The following is an 18,991-nucleotide window of genomic DNA, read 5'->3' on the forward strand; positions in this document are numbered from 1 at the left end:
TATTAAAGTATTAAATTTATTTTATATTAATTTAATTATTTATTTATTTATTTAAAGTAAGCTTAATAATTTAATTATTTAAAAAACTTGACTTTATTACTTAATTAATAAGGTAATAAATGCCTTAAATAATTATAAATAATGAAATTTATAACCTACTTATATTAATGTATTTAATAATTATTATTTATCTTTAATTATTAAGTTAAATTAATTTAGCCTTTATATATATTAATATATATAATAATTATTAATATAATTATTATGCTTATTATAAAGCTAATTTTATTAAAGTTATATAAGTTATTATTAATAATTTTATACTTAACCTTTATATTATAAAGAAGTTAAAATTAATTTTTAATAATTTTTAAATCTTTATAAAGGGCCTTTTAATAATTATAAGGATAATTAAACTTACTTTTTAAGGCTAGTTATATATTTATAAAGTGTTAAGTTTAGCGCTTATTTATAAGTTTAATATTACATAATGCTAATAAAAGGTTAGATATATCTTTTATATTAAAAAGTTATATTAAAAATCCTTATGCATCTTACTTAATAATATATTAAATAAAAACTTATTCTTTAATTAATTTAAGTTTATAATTATTAATATATAATTTCTTATAATAAGCGTATTAATTTATTTTATTTAATAATATGCTTTAAGGTATAAAAAAGATTTATATAACTTTATATATATTTATAAGTTCATTGCAATTCTTTTAAAAATTTTAAATTGCTTAAAGGGCTAAAAGGATTTTATCTTTTTTAGCATAAGTAAATATAATAATTATTAATTTTTAATGCATTAAATATTTAAATAAAAATAATAATGCATAATTAATATAAAAAATAAGGATATGATTTGCATTAAAAATAAATTTATTTATTAAAACCTTAAATTTTTAAATTAATATTATAATATTATTATATCTTTAAAATAACGAAATTAATTAAAAATAAGTAGTTGGAAATAATTAGTATTAATTAATGCCAACTTTTATTGAATTATTTGCACTGGGTGGGTGTTAGGGTTGGTTAAAGTTAGCTAATTAGCTAAAATTAACTAGCTAAGTAATCTAACCGGCTGGGTGGTGAACCACGTTATATATATATATATATAATTAAAAATACTATTTTAATTTCATTATAAATTTTTATTTTATTTTTTAAAATCCAAAGACTTATTTTAATGTTTTTATTATAAGAAGTTTTATTATTTTTTTAAAAATTATTAATAATAATTGTAATGGGCTTGGGCTATTGCCCAAGCTGTAATGCATGCCTGTGTCGGGCTTATACTGCATTCAACCCTCTTATGTAATAAGGTATATACTTAAAAGATAAATTTAAAGTTAAGCCCTTTTAAGGCCTAACTTACTTCTTAAATATTACAATTTATAATTCTTTTTAAATACCTTTTAATAAATGCTTAAGGCTAACTTATAATATTAAATTATAATCTTTAAATTATATTAAAAAGAATACTTATATTATAAAGGTAAATAACTTTATACTTAGGATATTAACCTTTTTATAAAATATATAGCTAAAAACCCTTTAATTTACTTTAATATTAAATTATAAAAATGCTTAAAAAGCACCTTAGCCCCCTTAGCTATTTATAGCAATACTTATTAATATTAATAATAATGCCATTATATTTCTTTTTATAATAATACTTTATTAACTTATAAAGCTTAAAGTATATATAAACCCTTTTAACTTATTCTTAATTTAATATAAGCTGCTTTTAATTAAGCCCTTATTTAATAATAGCTAAAATAGCTTTTTAGCTTAAAAAATTATAATGTAATATAAGTTATAAATTAATATAAATTTTATTAAAGGTTCTTAAAAATATTAAATTTTCTTATAAAGTTAGCTATTTATTAAAGTATAATTATATATTATAATATTTTATAAATAAGATAAGCCTTAAAATAATTTTAGCATAAATAAATTTTTTAAATACTTAAAGCATTATTATAAAAACTTATATTAATAAATAATTACTTTAGCTAAGCTTAAGATATTTTAAATATAAGATTATAATAACTTTGCTTAATTTTATATTTAATTTAAATAATTAATAATATAAGTTAAGGGCCTTAAATAATTAAATAAAGTAAAGTTAAATTACTTTTATAATTAGCTTTTTTTATAACTTTATAATAAGGCTATTAAGATATTAATTTTATATATAAATTATAATAAAGTAATAAATATATATTATTAAATTACTTATAAATTAAAAGCATAAAACTTTAAGTATTAATAATATATAAGCTTAATTTTATACTTTTTAAAGCCTTTAGCCTAAGAATAATAAATAATAAATTAAGATATAATAATAATAAATATAGTTATAATAAGTATAATAAGGGGCTAAGGCATTAAGAATAAGGGGCTATAAGGGCATTAAAGCATCTTTTCCTCTTAATTAATTAATAGCTAAGCTAAGGTACTTTAAATCTTTAAGTTTAAAAGGAAAGCTTAATAAAAGCATAAGGCATGTTTATATTATAGTTAATAGGAATACTTTATAATGAATTATAAATTCCTTTTTATAATTATATTAACTTAAGTTTTAATTATAAAGTTAACTATATTTTATAAAAAGAACCTTATTAGCCTTAAGGAAAAAAATTAACTTTTAAATAAAGTTTTACTTAAGAATATAAGCTTTCTTTATAAGCTTAATTTATATAGAAATAATATTAATAAGAATAAAATAAATTAAATAAGCCTTTTTTTTTAATCCTTATTATTATAAATTATAAATATATTATTATTACTTAAGTAAATAATAAGTATAATTATTATATTATTATAAATAAATAATAAATATAAAAAGTAAAATTAAAGTTAATAACTTTATTTATTTTAAGAAACTTAAAGATAATTATTAACTTATTATAAAGCTAATATATTATATATATAATATAGCTTTCTTTAAATATTAATATATAATAAGCCCTTATTTTAATTTATATAGTTTTAAGCATAACTTATCCCTTTTTATTAAGCTTGCCTTAATTATATTATTATAACATTTTATTAAACCTAGCTTATAGCTATATAATAATTAATATAGCTTAATAAATAGTTATAAAAAAAGAAAGTTAATAAGATATAAGCAATTTAATTTAATTAATTTTTAAAGTAATTATAAAGGTATAAATAAATTACTTATTTTATAATAAAATAATAAATATTATTTTAATAAGAATAAGCTTAAGTAAGGTTATATAAATTCTTTAAGCTATAACTTTTTAAGAAAAAGATAATAATAATATAAAATAATATAAAACTAAGCCTTTATTAAAAAAGGTATAAAACTTTACTAGCCTTTTTAATAAAGAATAAGCTTTTGCCTTTTTATTGCATTAAGATTAATTTAATTACTATATTTATTTATTATTAATAAAAAATAGATTTGCATTAATATTATTATAAGGCTTATTATATAATATACCTTAAGATTAGCTATTTAAGCTATAAAAATAAGTTATAAAACTTTATAATAAGGTTTAAGTAAGGGCTAGCTTTTTATTTATAATAACTTTAGTTTTTTTAATATAAAGTAAATAAGAAGTAATAGTTTTATATAAATTATTATGCCTTAAATAAGATAACTTAGCAAAATTATTACCCCTTCCCCCTTATTAAGAAAATACTATACTTCCTTTTTAATGCTTAATAATTTATAAAGCTAAATATTTATGCAGCCTTTTATTAAATATAAATAATAAAAGGGTAAGAGCACTTAATAATATTTTAAATTTAATTTAAGTTATTTAAATAATTAATTTACTTCTTTAATTTATTTAATATGCCTATTATATTTTAACAATATATTAACTTAATCTTAATTAATATTTTAAAAGATTATATAATAATATACTTAAATAATATATTAATATTTTCCTTAAGCTTAAAAAGGAATTATATAAAGAAGGTATAAAAGGTTTTGCATTACTTATAAAATATTAAATTAAACTTAAATTAAGATAAATATAAGTTTATAATAAAAAAGATAAAGTATTTAAGCTTTATTATTATAATTAAAGTAAGTATTTAAGCAAACTTAAAAAAAGTTAAGATAATTTAAAAGTAAAAGATATTATAAATAATTTATAGCATTTAAAGCTTTATAAAGTTTATAAACTTTTATTATAACTTTATTAAGAATTTTTTTAAGGTTATTAACCCCTTTCTTTATTTTATTATTAAGGGGACTTCTTTTTAATAAAGAAATAAAGAAGATATAACTTTTTATTACCTTAAGGCAATATTTATAAAAGCATTAATTTTAGCTAAATGAAATTTAAACTTAAGCATGATAATAAAGGCGAATTGCTTAAAGATAGCCCTTAATGCATACTTATTAATTTAAAAAAAAAAGCCCTTTACTTAATTACTTATTACTTTATAAAGCTTTCTTTAGCGCAATAAAATTATATTATTTATAATAAGGAGCTATTAATAATAATTAAAACCTTAAAGATATAATTATTTATACTTTAAAGTATATTTTATTTATTTATAATATTTATAAATTATAAAGGCCTTAAATACTTTATTAGCTTTTAACTTCTTTTAAAAAAACAAGCTTAATAAGCTAAAATTTTATCCTTCTTTTATTATAATCTTTAATATTATTTAAGGATATAAGTATAGTATTTTAATATATTATTATAGTGAAAATAAGATGAAATAACCTTAGAAAAAAACCATATAATTAAAATGCTTTAATTAATCTTAATAATAATCTTTAATACTTATATTATTATATTTATAAAGTTGCAGCTATTTAACAAATTAATATTAGCTATGCTTTAAAATAAAAAGGTTTAGCAAGACTTATAATATAAGATTTATTATAAGGTAATTATATTTAGCTAATAATAATTTCTTAAAAAGGCTAAAATAGCAGTTTAAATTATTAATTATATTTTTAATGCATATAATATATTTTAATTTTAAAGCTAGCTATAGCTTTTAAGTTAAGAATTGCTTATTATATTAATGCTATAGTAAGCTTATAACTTTCTTATAATAAGGCATTTAAAATAAAAAGGAACTTTTTAGGTTTTTTATATAATTTTTATTAAAATAATATATTATAAGCTATTTAGTATTTTATTTAAAATTATAATATATATCGCTAAACTTAGCTTAGTTAATAATTATAATAAAGCTTGCTTTGCTTTATTCCTTCTTTAAACCATTATTAATTTTAAATATTTATTAACTTTATAATAAACTTATTAATTTATAAGGGTGGCTTGCATTACTTAATAATTATTATAAATTACTTTTTAAAATAGGTTTTTTTTAAAGGAATGTATTTTATAATTACGGAGGATTATATATAATGCTTTATTACTTTATAATAGTGTTATTATAAGTTCTTTATATTTATTATTAATAACTAGGGCTTTAATTAAATAAGGGCGTTTTAAGCTTTTTTATACATTTAGGTAAGTATAAAATGCCTTTTATTTATAGCATATTACCTTAAGATAAATAATAGTATAAAGTGGATAAATTAAGAAGTATAAAAATACTTATATAATGTTATTATCTTTTTATAAGATAACTAAGTTAATTACTTTCCAGCTTATTAAATAACGCTAAATAATAAGGATTTAATAATAATTAGCTAAAGCTTAAATTAGCTAGTAAATAAATTTAATATATAGGCGGTTTTAGGCTCCTTAAATATAATAATGTTTATAATTAATCTTAAGGGCTGGGTAGTTATATTTTTAAACTATTTTTAAATTAAAATGGATATTGCTTAAGCTGCTATTATTTTTATTTAATAATAATAAAAATAAGTAGTTAATAAACATTATTAAATAATAAAAAGATTCTACATTAATAACTAAGTATAATTATCCTTAAGGTACTTTTAAATTACTTAATTAATAAAGAAGCTTAATTAGCTATATTAAAAATATATTATAGTAAATATTTTTATATCTTAAATAATTATTTTAAATATATTAGGCTAAATTTATTTTACCTTTAATATTAATTAAATTAAATGCATTATAAAAGATTTATTATTTATTTAAATATTTATAAATATTTAGCTAAGTGCTATATTAATTTTAAATAAAGTAAATAAAAGCTAAAATAAAAAGTACCTTATAAAGGAAATTTTAATAATTAAAAATATGCTAAGATATTTATAAAATAATTTCCTTAAAAAGTAAGTTTATATTAAATAAAAAGGCTAAGATATATTAATATAAAAACTTTTTAAGAATTTATAAAGATTAATAACCTTTAATATATTTAAGGTATGGTAAGGGAATGCCATTATTTATAAGAAACTGCTTATTTAAAGTAATTGCAAGGTAGGCTTGTATTAAGCCTAATAAGCTTATTTAAAGGCATAATATAAAGTAATAAGAATTATAAATAAAGATAGGATAAAGATAAATAAAATTTTATTATATTATTATAAGCTATTTAAATAAGGCTATAAAGTAAGCCCTAAGTATTTATTACGCTTAAGCAAGGCATAGTAATAATAGGATTTAAATTTATAATCTTATTTATATATAAACACTCTTAATTAATTAAGACTTATTATATACCCACTTAATAAATAAACTAAATCCTCTTTTTATAAAAATTAAATAATATATTAAGTTAAAAGAAAATTAAGCTATATAATTAATTTCTTGCAAGATAAAATTATATTAAGTATATTACCTTCTTAAAATTCCTTTATTATTATTTATTTAAGTAAGTATATTAGAAATATTTAATTATAAAATTAAAAATTGCAAGGGTTAGCAATAAGGCTATAGTAATTTAATAATGGTAAGAATTGAATTTATAAACTTTTTATTTAAAAATAAAGCTTTTAACTACTTAAACTTATTATAGCTATAATAATAGGCTAAGTTAATTAATGCTTATAATAAGGGGCATTATAATTAAAGAAAAATAAGTCTTTAAAGTTCTTTTTCTTATCTTTTTACTTTTTTTTCTTAAACTTATTATAAGTATAATAATAACTTAAATTATAATTACATTACTTAGCATTAAAAACCTAGCTAATAAAAATATTTAAGGCATTAATTATTATATTAAACTTCTTATAATAATAATTTTTAAATATATTAAAGTATGCTTAAAGCTAAGTTAATATAAATATAGGAAAAGAATGGGAAAGGTATTTATATTAAAAGCATTGTAATGGGCTTGAGCTATTGCCCAAGCCTTATATAGTGTGGCTAGATAATCCAAGGGAGCTTGGATTATTACATACCTTTTAGCGCAAATGGTTGCTGCTTTGCAGCTTATGGAAGAAGGCGCTAGCCAGCCTGCAGCCCCTTTAGGGCCAGCCCATAACAAATAATCCAAGCTTTAAGGTTAAGGGTTTAAGTTATGTTTACCATAAATGCAGGCACCCCTTTTATAAAGAAGATCCCTGGCTTAAAAGGCAATATCGCGGGTAAGCCTTGGGGGTAATTATATTATTATATAAGCTAAAGGAGGGGGCTATGTAATGGGCTTGGGCTATTGCCTAAGCCTTATATAGTATAGCTAGATAATCCAAGGGAGCTTGGATTATTACATACCTTTTAGCGCAAATGGTTGCTGCTTTGCAGCTTATGAAAGAAGGCGCTAGCCAGCCTGCAGCCCCTTTGGGGCCAGCCCATAACAAGCATATATATTATTAATATAATAATTAACCTTAGCTTTTTAATTATTATTAAGAGTTATAAAGATATTTACTACTTCTTAAATAAAGTAAATTAGCTAATAATTATTAATATTAATATTATTAATATAATATATAATTATATTAATATTAATAGGAAATAAGAATATATTAATAAGCTATAATGGGATTAAGGGTATGTTTTTAATAGAATTAATAAGGGCATTAATTAAAGCTATATTATAAAAATAAGCATAATTATTTAAGTAAATAGCAAGGGTAATAAGAGGTAGCTTTATTAATATAATGCTTATAGCTTTATAGAAATTAATAATAACATAATTAAAAGCTAAAGTAAATATAATTATATTGCTATAAATAAGAGTAATAAACTTAATTTACTTAAGGATAAGAATATAGCTATTATTAATAATAATTACTTTCTTTAAATAACGCTATATATTTTATAGTAGTAATAAATTAATAAATATATATATATATTAAATATACTTGTATTTATAATAATAATAATTAATATAAAATGCATTATAACCTTTAAAGATATAAATAAGCAGCTTATTAATTTTATAAAAAGTTATAATATATAGTTTATAAAGAAAGGGTAATTACTTAGTAAGCTATTAATTTTTATTATTAAAATTATTAAGTACTTAATATAATTTTATAATATAATATTTTTATACTTAATTAATAATTATAATACATTTATGTTAAGAAAGAAATAAGGTAACTTTAAGAGTTATATTGCTAAGATAATAAGGCGGCTTATTATTACCATTATTATTAACAATAATTGCATTAAAGCCACTATGCTAACTATTAAAACCTATAATAAAAGCCATTTCTTATTTTTCTTTTTATATAGTAAGAAAGGAGTGGGTATTAAGGAGGATATTAAGAAACTAAAAGGGTATTAAGGAGGATATTAAGAAACTAAAAGGGTATTAATAGGCTAGAAAAAGGGCGCTTAATAGGTATAATATAAATAAAGGAGGATATATTAAGAAATCATTAAGAAATTAAAAGAATATTAATGCATTAAAATAATAGCTTTTTAATAAAAAAAAGCAGCTATAAAAAAAGCATAATAAATATAAGGAAGAATAATTAAAGGATTAAATTATAAAGAAATTAAGAAATTATATAAATATTAATTATATTAAAAAAGGCTTTTTAGCTAAGGATAAGATAAAGTTAAGGGGTAATTAATATAAATAAAGAAATAATTATAAAGATAATAAAAAGATTATATAAAGATAATAAAATAACGCATATAATAAGTGCATTATAATAGTAATATAGTATTAAGAAAAAGAAATTATAAAGGGAAGTATAATTATGGGGAAGTTATTTTAAGTAGTAATAATAAATATAATATAAAGGTAATAGCTATAATAAGCAATGTTAATATATTAATAAGGGTATATTATAGCTTAAGGCTAGTAATATATATAACTTATATATAACTATAATATATTAATAAAAAACTATATATATAATAATAATATTATTATATTATAATAGCCTATAATATATATAATATATACTTTATATTATATTACATTAAGCATAATATATAAATATAGCTAATATAAAAATAAAATAAATAATTATTACTTTTAAAATAAATGGATATAGCTTTAAGATAAGTATATAGTAGAGTAAATATATAATTAGTATAAAATTATAAAAGCTTTGGATTTAATCCTTACTGCACATAATATAAGAGTGGGAAGGGGGCTATATAATAAGCTTAAGCTATTACTTAAGCTATAATACATGCCTATGCTAGGCCTATATTATATTCAACCCTTTTATATAATAAGGTATATACTTAAAAGATAAATTTAAAGTTAGGCCCTTTTAGGGCCTAACTTACTTCTTAAATATTACAATTCATAACTCCTTTTAAATACCTTTTAATAAATGCTCAAGGCTAACCCATAACAATAATATGTAATTTTAAAAATATTTAATTATTAATTTTTAGCTTTTAAATCATAATGTAAATATCTTTTTTATTTTATTTAAAGTTTAATTAATTGAGAAATACGAGTTAAATTGTTAGAATTTAAAAACTTATTTTTGGTGGGGTTTACACCAAAAAACGAGCTTTCAGCCACAGGGGTCATTCGGCTGCCTGGGGGTCCCCTCTTCAAGATCGTCGGCCCGCAGCGCACCCCTGTCCGAGGACTTGTTCTCGGCCGAAAATTTCCTAGAAAGGGCAACGATGGCGTTTTACATCCGGTTCAACGTTTGGGGTTTGGCATCGGTGTTTGCTACGACTGAGGGATGGGAGAAAATGAATACGAGGAAAGGAAAAAGCAATAGTGGTACGGTCTGCCCGTTCTTCTTAGCCGGAGGATGCAAATTTGTGCTCACATGGTCGCTTGTCTCTCCGCTTTGCCATGTCCCGTCGGTATCTCTTGAATTAATCAGCACCGTCGCTGTCATTCCCTTCGCTGAGTTGCCCCTTCTCCCAACCCGTTTCTGGATTTCCGGCGTGATATTTGCATCGTAGTTACGTATATTGGTTGCGTGAGCAAGCCTTGGGTTTGTTTGAGTCCAGTCTGGGCCACTGGGCATAGGCACACTCGGGTTTCCTCTAACACTTGGCTCAGTGCCCTCTGGACGCCGAGCCCATAACGGCTGATCCTAAGCAATGTTTTGACTTGGGAGGGGCCTCAACTTGGAAAAGATGTACACGCCAATGCCCGCGGTGCCGGATTCGCCACCGACATCCTCAGCACAGAGACGCAAACGCCGGCCGGCTCCGGACTTTGGCTGTTGGATCTGGACCTCTGCCGTGGACCGATGCGGCTCCGACTCCTTCAATCGGGTCAAAGCAAACCTGCAAGGTCTCAGGTCCCGTTGCTGATCTTCCGCATGCGGGCGCACGAAAGTTGCAGGTGGCGATTCTGTCATGCCGTTTGTACCTGACCGTGACGTTGGATTAGCGTACCACGTGATATACATAGGATTCTGTGGCTCCTCTTGTGGTCTTGTCGTAGAATGTAAGGAGCATTTACCAATGAAAGGATGAGAAGACACAATTCGAAGTTGCCACTGCAGTATTGGCAGGTTGTAGGGCGAGAATGCTACCGCTCATACGTGGCACCAAATAGAAGTTAAGCTCGGACGATTTCCCTCGGTTTTAAAGCCTGAAGGACTCGCTGTGGCGAAGAATGCCTAATGGAATAAATCGTCTTGTTGGTGCAACAATGCAAGTGGCTCTACGGGGCTACTATGCGGCAACCCCTTTCGGGGCATCCTCAGAAGGAGGCGAGGGACATGTACTGTACAATCCCCATTTACAATCCCCATTCTTGCAAGACCCTGTGTGACACGAATATCAAAGTGGCTGCATTGGTTTGCATCACTCACCCATCTCAGAGACGTCAATGGAGTGTGGTCACTGTGTCACAACATTACCCTAATTTGATTCGATACCAACTGACAATGCACTTGTTCCCACAACAGGGGAACGCATGGCAATGAAAGACACAATTCGCGTCCTTGGCTCAAAATGTGACGTCTGAACTGTGGGAGCAAATTGGCATGATGGATGGTTCCCATAGCACAGAATCTGGCAGGTGGGAAATAACTACAAGAATGAACTGGTGCCTAATCACCACTTGACGCTGAAGGCTCAATTCCAAGCAGGCTCTATATCATCGTACCATCAAGTTAACAAGATACGTATATCGTGGTCCCAAGGGGCAATCGTAACCAATCCTCACCTGCTACTGATCAGAGGCAACCTGTCTCAAAGTGTAGCAAATTGATCCGCTTAGGCTCTGGTAGAGAAACTTGGACTAATCATAAAGGGAGCTAGACTAATTATCAAATCTCAAGCTGTATGTGTACTTCTGATAGACCCACGCTCCTAGGCTCTGCCCAACCGCTGTAGAGCTTATGCAAGAGAAATATCGCTCATGGTCCTTGAACTACAAGCTTTCACACGATGCAGGAAATACGAACCTCAATGCCTTTTTTGCTGGCGCACAATAGAGAGGATAAGTAAATGGTTTCACATGTAATCCAGACCGCTTCGCAATAACATCTGCAAAGCTATCGCTGCCAATGAAATTATTGCTGGTGTGAATAAACTGAGCCCCCGTTACTCTAGCTATTCTTGTAAACTTTTTCATAGCTCTATTTGCGGGCTGACAGTATGCACGCATCGTGAACAGCCTTAAATCAGCGGCGGCCCCAGGGTCGCATTTGCGGGCGTTATGCTGGGACCAACAGCAAAGACATGGAAATGTGGGCTATCATCTCATGTGTCTGAGGTTGATAGAGAATCCAGAAATGAGCCCACACTCCGTTGACTGGGAGCTTGCAGAGCCTGTAGCATGCTGAATGAAAGTGGTTAGCCGCCGTACTACTCCATACAATGCTTGGTTGGCGAGTAAACGGTTTTCCGATTGTTTCTATGTGGCACGCTGAGCCTAGTAGTCTAGTGATTCTTTTGAATCTATGCTACTAAAATCATGGGCATTTCAGGGCTTATTGGCGTGGGATGGCCTCTGCATTCTTGTATTCATCTGAATCGTTCGGTACTTGCGTCAGTTGCTGACGCCGGCCCTGTTGGACTGTGCCTTAGTAGTGTGAAGACAGTTATTTGCATGCGGTCGCAGGGTTTCACTGCATTGCCGAGGGATCATATGATCAAGACCTCCGAGGTTCACTGCGCTTCATGTCAGACTGGCCTGGCGATGAGAACCCATGGAACTACCAGTAGCAGTTCGGTGGTACTATGATCTCCACAATGGTACCATGATTGAATATCAGATAGTAACTTTTCAAGAAGCCCGTGTTCTTCTGAGCGGAGCCACTTTAATTGCTGAATCACAAAAGTCATCTATTGGTTGACGTTCGCAGCAGCTTTGGCCAAGGGGCCCCCAAGAATGAGTCGTGCCACAGAAGATCGTTTCCTCTTTTCCCTCATACGACCACTTTTTGGCGAAGGCCGGGGCTATAGAAGTATTTTAATTTCAATCAGTATCAATGCATATTTTCTGCCGCCGGGATGCTGGCAAAATGATCATTTTGTGGGGGAAATCTGTGAGGTTGCTCAACCTTGACAATGGCGCATGGTGATGGCCCAAGACATTACGAAGACTCCGTGTCTTCCTCCGCATCAGCATGAAACGTATTCTTCAAAATTATTTCAGTTACAGACTGCATTATCGGTGCCCGTTTGTCAATCGTCATAGCAGATGTTACTTGGTTATGGATTGCCATTTGTTGGAATATTCTTCCTCGAGACTTTGTTGAGAAGCAGATGGCATTCGGTTCTTGCCTGTCTCCTATAAGTTGCAGAGCCAAAATGGGTTTCGACACGTAATTAATTCGCAATGTCTAGGGCAGCATTTACTGTTCCTCCAGAGATTCATTAGTCACTTTGGTAGCAGGATAGTTAGGAATATGCTCTTCATTGTTCAAATACGAGGCAAGCATGACGCCTAACCAAGTTTACGCTTCGAACATAGCCCTTTATACAGGTCACCACATTCAGACATTCAGAATATTTGACACGATACACTTTTTCATTTCAAATCAAAAAAGTAGGACTTTTTGGGCCTCTTTGTAGAAGATTTGAGCATGCTGAGTCCAGCTGGCGACAGGTGCGGGCAGCCCCACACCAGCTGGCAGTTTCCTCGATTCAGCAACGGAGGAAGCTCGACAAGCTTTCGACGGACTGCTGCAACTGCACTCCAAACCAACTTCGGTGCACCCAGAGTTAACACGGGAACTTAACGTCCCAAAACATCCCACGACAATGTCGCTCCTCGAGACGGTCGCCCTCGAGCACGTGCCGACCACGCACAGCGTCCACGTCGCCTTCTTCAAGGGCGTCGCGAACGCGGGGTACCTGCAGTCGCAGCTCCTCGCGCGCAACGCCGACTTCGAGTACGCCTTCATCGACGCGACAACCGTCGTCTCCAGGCTGCAGGTCCTCGCCGCCGCCTACAAGGCACTCTCCGTGCTCCTGGATGGAAGGCTAAAGTCGCCCAACGTCCATGCGGAGACCGTGCTTGCCCTCAGCGCCAGCAACAACGTGAGTGTGATACAGTCGCCTCTACCGGTTCGGGATGCTGACAGTGTCCCCTGCCCAGATCTCAGAGGCCTACCGTCGCTATGGAATCTCGCCCGAAGTCAAGGATATCATCATAGTCAAGGTTCTCTACCCCACCGACGACAGACCGCAGCCACCGACCGCCGACGACGTCTGGAAACATCTTTCGGAGAGCGTGGAAGGCTCGCCTGTTCCATTTTCCGACGAGGAGATCGCCAAATCCACAGACTGGTCCAAGGTCTCGAAATACTACAAGCTCAACGGCGCGCCTTCTCTGAAGAATATCAAGGACGAAAAGCAACGGCTGAGAGAGACGGAGATGCTTGTCCTGAGCTCCATGGCTTTGCGCGGAGTCTAGCTTCCCCTTTCCTGCTGCCATGTTGGGTTTGAAAGGATTGGCATCAACAGCATCAGTGACCTACTTGCCTGTCAAAAGCAGCACCAAAGTCCATGCAGATCTGTCGGACCCGCCCAGGAACCTGTCTGCGTCCAAGCCCACATCCATTGAGGGCGTTTGGCGAGTTCAGCCTGAGTGATGTGGCATGGCCATCTCCCTGCTGGAATGGACACGGACGGGAGAGCCTGCGGTCCTTGCGAAGAATGCCCCGGTGTCTCGCCAAAGAAGCAAAGTGATGCAGAGGCCAGCATCCGGACTGGTCTACGAACGGAGCCGAGCACTGCGCGCCATTTGGATGGTTTGTGTACGCGTACCCTCCTCCGATCGAATCTCGCTCACGACAAGTCCATGACGGCCGGAGTTGCGAAAACATGTGACTCTGTTCACCGAGGAGTGGATCTGGCTCAGACGAGACGCATTAAGCACCTTCGTCGCGGGGCACATCCTCGTGGGCTCCCATTTGGTCATATCGTACTTGCCCAGAGCATGGATTCCTCCGTGTCTCAGGAGAGCAGAGTCATCGAGGTGACCCAGGCGATCCAGTCATGACTTGACCCGCACCCTTTCATTGTGGAAACAAGGACTGACCGGCTGGATCATTTTGCTTCCTGTTGGTCAGCGCTTGCTGCCCCCAAAACAGCCCAAGCGGGGCACCGGAGTCAGGGGCATTGTGAGCTCGTCGCGTGATGAGGCAGTTCATGTTTGCGACAGAGATAGAAGGGTTGCCGTACAATGGTACAAGTTTACGCATCTCGTCTGGTCCTCAAGCCGAGTGCCTGCTGCCCCACGAGGTGTGGGGACTTTATGACACTGTCAGTGGTCGGCAGAGTATGATGCTTGCTCGCATAGGCATCCCGCCATACCGTACATGGCTCAGGGTCCCAGCTTTACGCGCATGAACATATCAGACGGGGACGCCTCCAATGTGGATTTTCGGCCCCTCTCTGGATGCACATTGTGCCGGAGGGCTTGCATGTTCCAGCATCGATGCTCTGTCAGAACTTAAGGATTATCAATGATCGAGTTCATTCCAATGCGCCTGCTGTGACTAAGCCGATGCAGAGATTTGCCGGAGGATGCATTCTTTTTGCTCGACAGATTTGACCGCTTTTGCATGTCCGCCTCGTTCTTTGCCCCCAGCTTCATTCTTCAGACATGTCAGACTCCTCCCCACTCCGAACGCCTGCATCAGGCTGGTTGTTACGGCGGTGGTCCAGCGCGACGGTGTAGAACTCGGGCTCCTCCTCATCTTTGCATCTGCGGATGTACCTCCGGTACAGGTACCCTACGTATCGGAGCTGGAAGGCCGCGAACTTGTGCTTGGGCACGGCGAAGACCATGGATAGATCTTCGAGGCTGAAGCCCTTTGTCTCCTCGACGAGCAGGAACACGAGCACGAAAGCCACCAGGTTGAGGGCTGAGAAGAGCGCCAGCCCGCCCCAGCGATGGAGTGCCGGGTCCAGTTCTGGATATACCAGGGTCAGCACGCCGGCGAAGAAGAGGTTCACTGCTATCGCGATGGAGCAGCCCTGTGTATTGCATGTTAGCTTTGCTTAGCTTTGCTTTCCCGATCCCGTGTCGGGTTAATATTGCTACACCGATGGTATGAGGGGGTGGGGGGCTTGGGTTACGTACAGCTTCTCGTTGTGCCAGCGGAAAACTCTCGGATGCCAGTGTAAATGGGATAGGTCCCAAGCTGGGAGAGTACACCGCAGCAAATACTATTAATAGTAGACATAAGTATTAGTGACACTGTTCCGCGACCAGCCAGGACTGGGGAATACGCACAATATATGAACACTACTATCGGTACGAGGTGCGTCTTGTTGATGAAGAGCATTGCAGCCGCTGCAAGGCAGAGACTCATGACGGGCAGCGTGGTCAACATCAGTTTCCGTCTGCCCCATGTGTCAATGCGTCTTATGGCAAGAAGGCCGAAAACGAAGTTGACAGCTCCTGCTTATTGTCAGTAGGGACTAGGTTGGTATGCCCGGGAATAACATACCAAAGCCGGTACTGAAACCCATGGCGCTCAGCCTGTTGCCGCTGGTGCCGACGAAGAAGGTATCTGCTATCCGTCAGTGCTGTCCAGGTCTATTGCGAAGGACTCTCATACTCGAGTAGAAGGCGAACACGTTGACTATTGGCATTTAATTAGCGATTGTGACCGAGTTCGTGCTTAGATGGCGTGTGCTTACTTCCACACAGCTGCTGAGCTAGTGCTACTACACATGTACTCAACACGGCATTCCTCAACTTTGTCTGTGTGAAGAGAAGAGCGTATTGCCGAGAGCAATAAACCACGGCCGTCCAAAATTGGTTTGCATATGTGAGTCCGGACTTCGCATGCGACATGCCGGCATTTTCGAGCTCGGAGGCGGTGACTCGGTACTCGTCCAGCTCGACTGACTTGTGGATGAGGTATAGGTCTCTCAGGGCTTGTAGCTAAAAGATGTTAGAGACAGTTGCCAGAGCCTTTGTTTGAAGTCGTGCGGTCTTGCCTTTGTCCGTCTTGCTTTGAGCAGAATATCATAAGCTCGAGACGGGTTGCGGTGCGGTGTGTTTGGTTGCATGTAGTATCGTGGGCTCTCCATGCACCACCCCAGGGCGATCAGCAGAATCGCTGCAGGCACAAAAGGTGCCCCTAGTATTTCTCTCAGGGCTTGAATTTGGTTGCTTGGGTCGTCGCTGTCATCGGTTGCATCGTTCCAAGCAGCGATGCCCAGGTTGATCACGGAACCGATTGCTATTCCAAAAGCCACCCTGTATAATGCGAGCAATTAGTTCATATCTAAGAAGGTGAGTGTCACCCACTCCCACTACTGCATGCTTCTGTTCGGGGACATGGGACGTTGGGTCTGAACACTGACCATAACTGCCACATGAGAGTAGAAGAGCCACGCCATTGGGTGAAGGCGATCTCACCGGCCAAGATAGGAGTACTGACGGCTTTGATGCCCATGCCTAAAGTCGCCTGCGTTAGCAAAATCCTGTACTGAACCAGTTCAAGAGCTGCTGTTGTGACTGACCGACGCCATTTACGACTCTCACACACAACAGCTGCCACCAGGTATTCACATATGCAGAGCCCAGAGAGCTCGCCAGGATCATAAGCGCGGCAACCGTGATGGCTCCTCGGCGGCCGACCCAGAAGTTGAAAAGGAGGGAGCAAGGCGCCCCGATGATGGCGGCAGCGAAGAACGGGCTCGAGTTCGCCGCCCCGAGCTTCCACTGCCAGAGCGGGTCATTTGGCAGATCACGACAGCTGAGACACTCGAGCCGCTGGGCGTAAAGGCTTGCGCAGTTGAAGGAGGCCTGGACGTGGCCCTGAAGAAAGGCAGCGCAGCCGACTGTCAGGATGACGGGGAAGATCTGGCGGAACTGCCCTCGGAGCTCGTCGTCCTCTGATACCAGGCCTTCCTTCTCTTCCTCCTCCAAGGTCACGAGGAGGTTTGTCTGCGTGGCGAAGTTTCTCGCGACTTGGTCGTACGTACGTATGTCTTTTGCGACGCGTGCTGCTCGGAGAACATCTTTGTATTCGACATCGGGGAGTTGGTTTGAAAATTCTTTCACGTCTGCCTGGAGCTCCTTATCGCTCAGGTGTACTATTGACAACATCCATCAGCAAGACGAACAAATGACAAGCATCCGGTTCCCTGATGAGGGCCAGACGCACCAAGAGGTCCCTCGATCAAAGCCCTGTCATTCAGATTTCGTTGTTCAACCTGAACACGGAACCTGTCGACGAGGCTCAAGGGCGACTTCTCCGTCATGGTGACTGTTCTAGGAGTTCGTGCTACGCCGTAGGAAACACTTTTCGAAGGGCGTGGGTCCAGGGTTTCATCAGATCAAGTTTGCGAACGCCTTAGCGTGATAGTGTGCAGCATTGGTGCTCTATAGGTGACGGATTAAGTGAGATACTGATCGGCAACGAAACATATCATCATACTAGTCATATAAACAGAACCAAATGGCAAACCAGGCAATCATTTAGCGCGGTTCGCCGAGTGGGAGAGGGGCAATGCCCACGTCATGAGGCTTTGCCTTGGGCGTATTTGGGGGCGTTCTTGGTCTCAGTAAGGATCGAAAATCGTTGCAGTCGGGATCGACACCAGCTGAATATGCTACTTCTGACTTGTTGGTGACACCGCAGGGATTTACCGCCAGGTACCACGCAATTAAGGATGCATCCGACTCTTGGCAATCCCGCCCGGGTGGCAGAGTGGACTGCTCATCATCAGTAGCGCCGTGCAACGGTCTCGCAACTCTACGACTAAAACAAATACCTCATTCGCGACACTGTCTCAAGTGCAAGTGAAGAACACACGCATAAAGAGTCGCACTCGCTTGCTTCTCTATGGCTACTTTGCCGCCACCTGGAAGGATCCCGAGGTTTCATCGGACTCACATCACAAGACTTGGGCGTAAGCAGGCTCCAGCCCCGACCCCCCCCCCCCTGCTGGGCACATATGTAGCCTCTTTCCCCGCGAGTCTAATGCGGCTCTAGGCGTATCATGTGGGCGTTTCCTGGAGAGCCTGCAGCATCCTGGGGCCCCATGAATTGGAGGTCCGCCTGGATGGTGTGAACCCCGCTTAGCAGGTGCAAAATATTGAGGCTGATGGAAGGAGTCATATAGCTCGGAGGCCGAGTCTGGCACGCAGCCGAATGGTCGACGATGGTGGAATAAGCTTGTGTCCTGCCTCTTCCTAGCCACGTGGAAGCACAACGATAAGCGAGAAATACCAGGCTGCCAGCCTGTACAACACACTTCCTGCACTCGAGGGGCTCAGCCAC

At 34.5% G+C, this 18,991-nt stretch overlaps 2 protein-coding genes across 2 annotated transcripts; one reads left to right on the plus strand and one right to left on the minus strand.

Moving 5' to 3' along the window:
* Window positions 1-13,502: 13,502 nt before the first annotated feature.
* INS49_003140 (uncharacterized protein) lies at window positions 13,503-14,157 on the plus strand (the record flags this gene model as incomplete). Its single annotated transcript, XM_043163936.1, has 2 exons — window positions 13,503-13,781; window positions 13,840-14,157. 2 exons carry the CDS (start codon window positions 13,503-13,505, stop codon window positions 14,155-14,157), a joined length of 597 nt encoding a protein of 198 aa, XP_043032442.1.
* Window positions 14,158-15,338: 1,181 nt separating this feature from the next.
* Window positions 15,339-17,969, minus strand: INS49_003141 (uncharacterized protein; the record flags this gene model as incomplete). The annotated part of the gene is made up of 10 exons (XM_043163937.1): window positions 15,339-15,725; window positions 15,832-15,917; window positions 15,985-16,152; window positions 16,202-16,264; window positions 16,313-16,336; window positions 16,395-16,641; window positions 16,830-16,959; window positions 17,067-17,160; window positions 17,226-17,801; window positions 17,873-17,969. 10 exons carry the CDS (start codon window positions 17,967-17,969, stop codon window positions 15,339-15,341), a joined length of 1,872 nt encoding a protein of 623 aa, XP_043032443.1.
* Window positions 17,970-18,991: the final 1,022 nt, after the last annotated feature.

Source organism: Diaporthe citri (assembly GCF_014595645.1).
Source record: "Diaporthe citri strain NFHF-8-4 chromosome Unknown scaffold_1, whole genome shotgun sequence".
NCBI classification, from domain to species: domain Eukaryota; kingdom Fungi; phylum Ascomycota; class Sordariomycetes; order Diaporthales; family Diaporthaceae; genus Diaporthe; species Diaporthe citri.